At 37.9% G+C, this 7,518-nt stretch overlaps 1 protein-coding gene across 1 annotated transcript; it reads left to right on the top strand.

Annotated features, from left to right (window-relative positions):
* The first annotated feature begins 419 nt into the window (after positions 1-419).
* Positions 420-1,561, top strand: LOC138912033 (uncharacterized). The gene is made up of 2 exons (XM_070211772.1): positions 420-1,168; positions 1,227-1,561. Exons 1-2 carry the CDS (start codon positions 481-483, stop codon positions 1,463-1,465), a joined length of 927 nt encoding a protein of 308 aa, XP_070067873.1. The 5' UTR covers positions 420-480; the 3' UTR covers positions 1,466-1,561.
* The last annotated feature ends 5,957 nt before the right edge of the window (positions 1,562-7,518 follow it).

Raw genomic sequence — 7,518 nt, 5'->3', positions numbered from 1 at the left:
GCTTTTTGGTTCAAAACGCCAATGATTTGGAGAGAGCCCCAGAATCACTCAGTTGATTGCTACTTCTGCTTAAGCAAGTTATGTGGGGTGGGGCGTTCGGCCACCTGGAATTACGCGGAAGTTCAGTCAGTTACCTTTCCTAACGCTTCTAAGTTTTCTGAAAATTTGACCTGTGTTGCTACGGATGAAAGTTCAGAGGAAACATGCGTTTCAAATGATTCCGAAACGTTGCCGGAATTGGAAAAGCTCACACAAGAGACTCTGAACGATTTAATTAGAGATCTTAAGCTAACTAAAGAAAAGTCTGAATTGCTGGCTTCTCGAATGAAGCAGCATGGCTTTTTAAGCCAGAATGTTAATTCGTCAATTTACAGAAGTCGCCACGAAAAATTTTCCAAGTACTTTTCAAAACAGGACAGTATTTGTTTTTGTAATGATATTGACGCTTTGTTTAAAGAGCTCAATGTAAACCACATACCAATGGAGTGGAGGTTGTTTATTGACGGCAGCAAGGAGAGCTTAAAGGTTGTCTTATTGCATAACGGTAATGAGAAACCATCTCTACCTATCGCCCACGCAGTAAACACGAAAGAGTCATATGAGATCATGGAAGCTCTGCTGAAATTAATCAAATATAACGAATTTCAGTGGAAGATATGTGCGGACCTAAAGGTTGTTGGAATGCTCTGTGGGTTGCAAGGAGGCTATACCAAAAACTGTTGTTTCCTGTGTCTTTGGGACAGCCGAGCAGACTCACAGCACTACATACAAAAAAAGTGGGAAGCTAGAAAACGCGCTGTGATTGGCGAAAACAATATTAAATATAAACCATTAGTTAATAAGGAAAATATAATTCTCCCACCGCTCCATATAAAATTGGGCCTAGTCAAAAACTTTATAAAAGCGCTTAACAAAGAAAGCCCCGCCTTTAATTATTTAATTGGCCTTTTCCCAGCTCTGTCCTACGCTAAAATTAAAGAGGGTGTTTTTGCAGGTCCTGAAATTAAGACACTATTAAAGGACAATAAATTCACAACGCTTTTATCTTCCAAAGAAGCGGCAGCGTGGAAATCCTTTAGGCTAGTGGTTGAAAACTTTCTCGGAAACAACAAAGCGGAAAATTACAAAACTATTGTAAAAAACCTACTTAAAAACTATAAGGCTATGGGTAAGCTATCATAAGCTCTTAAAAGTAATGCTTATTATGTCTACGTTTCTTTTGGCAGGAGTGCATATGTCTCTTAAGATTCATTTTCTTGACTCCCACTTGGACTTCTTTCCGGAGAATTTGGGTGCTGTTAGTGATGAGCATGGGGAGCGGTTCCATCAGCAAATGAAGGACATAGAGCGCCGATACCATGGCTTTTGGGATACCGCTATGATGGGTGATTACATATGGTTTCTTATTCGAGAATCGGACAATAGCTTCTACAAGAAGCAAATAAGAAGCCAAAACTATTTTTAAGGTTTAGTTTTATACTGCGTTAAATTAAAAAAACTTGTTCTTTCCCTACTATAACATCCATAAAAGTTAATCTATCCTGAAACAAATAATTTATTTTCTGTAAATAAAGAAACCGTAACCGCAAAACAAAGAAATAATGAAATCGCATACTTTTCAGCTTGCGCAGCACTAATAGCACAGAAACTGACGTTATGCATAACTACTTGCACAAAATTCTGACGTTGCCCAACACTAAAAATTTAAAATCTCGTTTAACGGCCTCTGCTCCAAAATGCTGAGCCTAGGTACATACGATTAAAAATCTGTCAAAAATCTATTTACCGACGGATTGTCGTGATCAATGGCTCAATTTCTTCGTTAAAGATCAATCTTTAAGAATAAACTATAAAACTAATTTCGGTTTTTAGGCGTGTATTTTTTATGACCCGATTTATGCCTTCCAAACTTGAATTTTACCTGCTTTTTTAGACTTTGACAAGGTGTGGCTTCTAAACTAATGACTGAAACTCAATGCTGTGTATAAGAAAGTTAAAGAGCAGTATATTACCTGTAAAATGAGTCATCGATGACCTCAGTCGGTTTACCAGAACTCGAGATAAAAAATAAAAAAGGGCCAAAAACGTTTTTTACACTTAAAAAAAATTGACACCATACAAAAAATTATAAGTGCCCATTTCTTAATCAGGGAGATGTACTTTACCGGAAAATTAAGGTTGCCTTCGATTAGGGTGAGGTCGATTTTATTTTGTAAACTGGTGTAATAAATGTTTTCTTAAGTTAAAAATGTGTTATTTTAAAATGTTTAAATTTTAACTGTTATTGGTTTGAAATGTAATTAAATATAATATGCAAAAGAAAAAAAAACCAAGTTACATTTTGATTTCAGGGTTTCAGGGTTAATGTAAAACTTATTTTCAAGAAATATTATTTCTTAAATCAATAAATAAAGGTTACCAAGAAAGAGTCCACCATTAAAACAAGAATGGCTTTTCTTGTTTGAAGAAATATTTTTATACCCGTTACTCGTAGAGTAAAAGGGTATATTCGGGGGTCACAGAAAACCATTCCAACCGAATTTCTCCCGAATAGCAAATCTCGGTGTCACAGACGTCATTTTTGACGGTTTCAGGCCTTTGCAAAAAGTTGGCATCACTGTCGTGAAAAAATGTCCTATTTTTGCCAGGTAAAACGCTGGCTGTGAAGAAGAAAAAGACATACATGTAAAAAAGTACAACATTTTTGTTTATTATTAATTTAAACTAATAAGCTTTGCTAAACATAGGTTACCAGCGCAAGACACCATATTCTTCCGATTCATTCGCGATAATATCGACATTGCCAAAGGATTTACTCAGGGCGGCCGCATTCTTGTAAAAGGACCTGGCCAATGAGTTAAATCTCCATGGTAGTCCATGTAAAACCGTTTGTAAGGATCTCCTCTGCGTTCTAGCCTCTCGCAGTTTATGCCTTCGCAAGTACTCTAAAGCAGACGGCATTTTGGTTCGCTTTTAAAAATCTTGACAACTTAGAAATGAAAATAAACCAACGCAGCCGCGGCAAACCGCTGTTCAGGGCTGCAATATGTAGCCTGGCGGGTAATTCAAATTTTTAATTTTTTTTTTATTATGTACAATACACGCTTTAAACAAATATTCTTTTTGTAATTTAGCAAGAAAAACATAAATAAGTCAAATAAAATTCGATAATTAATTTAAAATGGGTCCTGCGCCCACATCTTTAACGATTTCCAAGAAGTATAAATGCAATTTTGTTGTGTATATTTATACCTATCGAAACGTAGAAGACATTTTTCAAATTGGACCATTCATTAAGAAGTTATACGCAAAATCAAATTTGTTTATCTATCTATATCTATCTCCCTCGCACTCCCTTTAGCTGAGTTACGATTATTAGTCGGGACACCAACCCGAGTACAGCGTTCGCCTTCCCTTTAGCTGAGTGACGGGTGTTGCCGCCATAATTTAAGTTTAATTTTTCAATTTGTTATATATAAGCACTCGATATACACCCCGAGGTATCGATATAATATGAAATGGTATCGATATGGACCTCATTTCACGCTCGCAAGAACCATCGCTAGAAAGGGCAGAAGCGAAATAAGAGAAGAAGGAAGACAAAGTTTTTAAGCGTGCTCCGCAACGCAATTTCGTATTACACATTGATTCGGAAGCTGAAATTTAAATAAAGTTAATTTTAAACACATAGTTTATTGCTATCCGCCTGTGTTTCAAGTTAGTTGTGTGGGCTGCTGTAAAACCAATTCAGTTTCGCTCTCAACATTCTTAAAAACTTTGTGTAAAGAAGAAAAACTTTGCATAAAGAATGCGCAATTAGCCATAACATTGCCACATACCGAAAAACTTTATTCTTAAAGGCTTGTGAGACGAATTTCCAATAAGCCATAACATTGTGAAATTCTTAAAAACTCCGTGCACGCGTGGTTGCCGTTATAACAGTACAATTACGAAGCGACGCATTTTCAATTAGCCATAACATTGTGAAATTGCGATCGCATCCCTTTCTTGAACGAAAGGTGAGAGAAAACGTAATACGTAAACGGAGCCAACAACCCAGCGGGAACATTCCTCTGGAAAATAACATATTTTCAAGAGGTTTCTCCATACAAGCGGAAGGGACAAAACCTCATTCACCCCTTACATTTCTTCCGTCTCTGGTTTCAAAATACACGGGGGTGACACAAAAAGTAAGGGGGAAATGAGGTTTCTATGTGGTTTTCCTAGGGAATTTACATTTTCCCTACACCGTCGCCTGCTGAAAGAAACTCAATGCTGTGTATAAGAAAGTTAAAGAGCAGTATATTACCTGTAAAATGAGTCATCGATGACCTCAGTCGGTTTACCAGAACTCGAGATAAAAAATAAAAAAGGGCCAAAAACGTTTTTTACACTTAAAAAAAAATTGACACCATACAAAAAATTATAAGTGCCCATTTCTTAATCAGGGAGATGTACTTTACCGGAAAATTAAGGTTGCCTTCGATTAGGGTGAGGTCGATTTTATTTTGTAAACTGGTGTAATAAATGTTTTCTTAAGTTAAAAATGTGTTATTTTAAAATGTTTAAATTTTAACTGTTATTGGTTTGAAATGTAATTAAATATAATATGCAAAAGAAAAAAAAACCAAGTTACATTTTGATTTCAGGGTTTCAGGGTTAATGTAAAACTTATTTTCAAGAAATATTATTTCTTAAATCAATAAATAAAGGTTACCAAGAAAGAGTCCACCATTAAAACAAGAATGGCTTTTCTTGTTTGAAGAAATATTTTTATACCCGTTACTCGTAGAGTAAAAGGGTATATTCGGGGGTCACAGAAAACCATTCCAACCGAATTTCTCCCGAATAGCAAATCTCGGTGTCACAGACGTCATTTTTGACGGTTTCAGGCCTTTGCAAAAAGTTGGCATCACTGTCGTGAAAAAATGTCCTATTTTTGCCAGGTAAAACGCTGGCTGTGAAGAAGAAAAAGACATACATGTAAAAAAGTACAACATTTTTGTTTATTATTAATTTAAACTAATAAGCTTTGCTAAACATAGGTTACCAGCGCAAGACACCATATTCTTCCGATTCATTCGCGATAATATCGACATTGCCAAAGGATTTACTCAGGGCGGCCGCATTCTTGTAAAAGGACCTGGCCAATGAGTTAAATCTCCATGGTAGTCCATGTAAAACCGTTTGTAAGGATCTCCTCTGCGTTCTAGCCTCTCGCAGTTTATGCCTTCGCAAGTACTCTAAAGCAGACGGCATTTTGGTTCGCTTTTAAAAATCTTGACAACTTAGAAATGAAAATAAACCAACGCAGCCGCGGCAAACCGCTGTTCAGGGCTGCAATATGTAGCCTGGCGGGTAATTCAAATTTTTAATTTTTTTTTTATTATGTACAATACGCGCTTTAAACAAATATTCTTTTTGTAATTTAGCAAGAAAAACATAAATAAGTCAAATAAAATTCGATAATTAATTTAAAATGGGTCCTGCGCCCACATCTTTAACGATTTCCGAGAAGTATAAATGCAATTTTGTTGTGTATATTTATACCTATCGAAACGTAGAAGACATTTTTCAAATTGGACCATTCATTAAGAAGTTATACGCAAAATCAAATTTGTTTATCTATCTATATCTATCTCCCTCGCACTCCCTTTAGCTGAGTTACGATTATTAGTCGGGACACCAACCCGAGTACAGCGTTCGCCTTCCCTTTAGCTGAGTGACGGGTGTTGCCGCCATAATTTAAGTTTAATTTTTCAATTTGTTATATATAAGCACTCGATATACACCCCGAGGTATCGATATAATATGAAATGGTATCGATATGGACCTCATTTCACGCTCGCAAGAACCATCGCTAGAAAGGGCAGAAGCGAAATAAGAGAAGAAGGAAGACAAAGTTTTTAAGCGTGCTCCGCAACGCAATTTCGTATTACACATTGATTCGGAAGCTGAAATTTAAATAAAGTTAATTTTAAACACATAGTTTATTGCTATCCGCCTGTGTTTCAAGTTAGTTGTGTGGGCTGCTGTAAAACCAATTCAGTTTCGCTCTCAACATTCTTAAAAACTTTGTGTAAAGAAGAAAAACTTTGCATAAAGAATGCGCAATTAGCCATAACATTGCCACATACCGAAAAACTTTATTCTTAAAGGCTTGTGAGACGAATTTCCAATAAGCCATAACATTGTGAAATTCTTAAAAACTCCGTGCACGCGTGGTTGCCGTTATAACAGTACAATTACGAAGCGACGCATTTTCAATTAGCCATAACATTGTGAAATTGCGATCGCATCCCTTTCTTGAACGAAAGGTGAGAGAAAACGTAATACGTAAACGGAGCCAACAACCCAGCGGGAACATTCCTCTGGAAAATAACATATTTTCAAGAGGTTTCTCCATACAAGCGGAAGGGACAAAACCTCATTCACCCCTTACATTTCTTCCGTCTCTGGTTTCAAAATACACGGGGGTGACACAAAAAGTAAGGGGGAAATGAGGTTTCTATGTGGTTTTCCTAGGGAATTTACATTTTCCCTACACCGTCGCCTGCTGAAAGAAACAGGATTTCCAACACTTTCTGCTAAAAGGAACAGGATTTTCAGCACACAAAGAACCACCTTCTCACTTTCCCGGTGGGAAACCGCAGAAATTACGCACACAACTACAATTCTGCCACACGCCGAGTTCACATAACCGTACAAATGTGAACAGAAATGAGCGAAGAAGTTTGTAGAATATGCAAGAAAAAAGGGACAGGAACTGAGCAAAGCTGGGTCCAATGCGACAGTTGTGACAGTTGTGACAGTTGGTACCACTTTCGCTGCGCAGGTGTCGGCGAAGACGTTGAGAATAGCGATTGGAATTGCGATTTGTGCCTTGCTGGAGGCAGCGACGGAATCCCACTTGGAAGGACACTGCGATCACCGCTCCCAAATCAGTTCGACAACTCCAGCAAGTGAACGTGAACTCGCTCATCGATATGGATAGTCCCGGCGAAGTACAGATTACCCCCGACAACAACTCTAACGTCAACAAAAACCAGCTAATGCTTGACATGTTAGAAGAAAAAAGAGCTTCCGAACAGAGATTTATCGAGGAGAAGTATAAAATTTTACTGCAAATGAACGTACTAGGCGGATCGACATCGACCCGCATCACCCTCCACTTTCCAAATCGCCGCAAGGCAAGCTATACCCAAGGAGCTTCCTTCGTTCAGCAGGGATCCTGAGGAGTGGCCGATGTTCATCAGTACATTCGAGCACAGCACTTCCGCAGCAGGATTCTCCAATGTTGAAAACATGCTTCGTCTACAAAAGTGCTTCTACTTCCTAGCCTAGTTCCGGAAGTAATGAGCACGCTGAAAATGTTCTTCGGCAGACCTGAGCACATTCTGGAGAGGATGATCGACAAAGTGAGGAAGCTACCGCCACCCAAAAAAAAATTGGAATCCATAATAGAGTACGCGCTTGCAGTGCGCAACATCTGCGCCACGATTGAAGCCTGCAGCCTAG

Source organism: Drosophila takahashii, chromosome 2L (genome assembly GCF_030179915.1).
Source record: "Drosophila takahashii strain IR98-3 E-12201 chromosome 2L, DtakHiC1v2, whole genome shotgun sequence".
NCBI lineage: Eukaryota > Metazoa > Arthropoda > Insecta > Diptera > Drosophilidae > Drosophila > Drosophila takahashii.
This window is presented reverse-complemented; position numbering and strand designations above follow the sequence as displayed.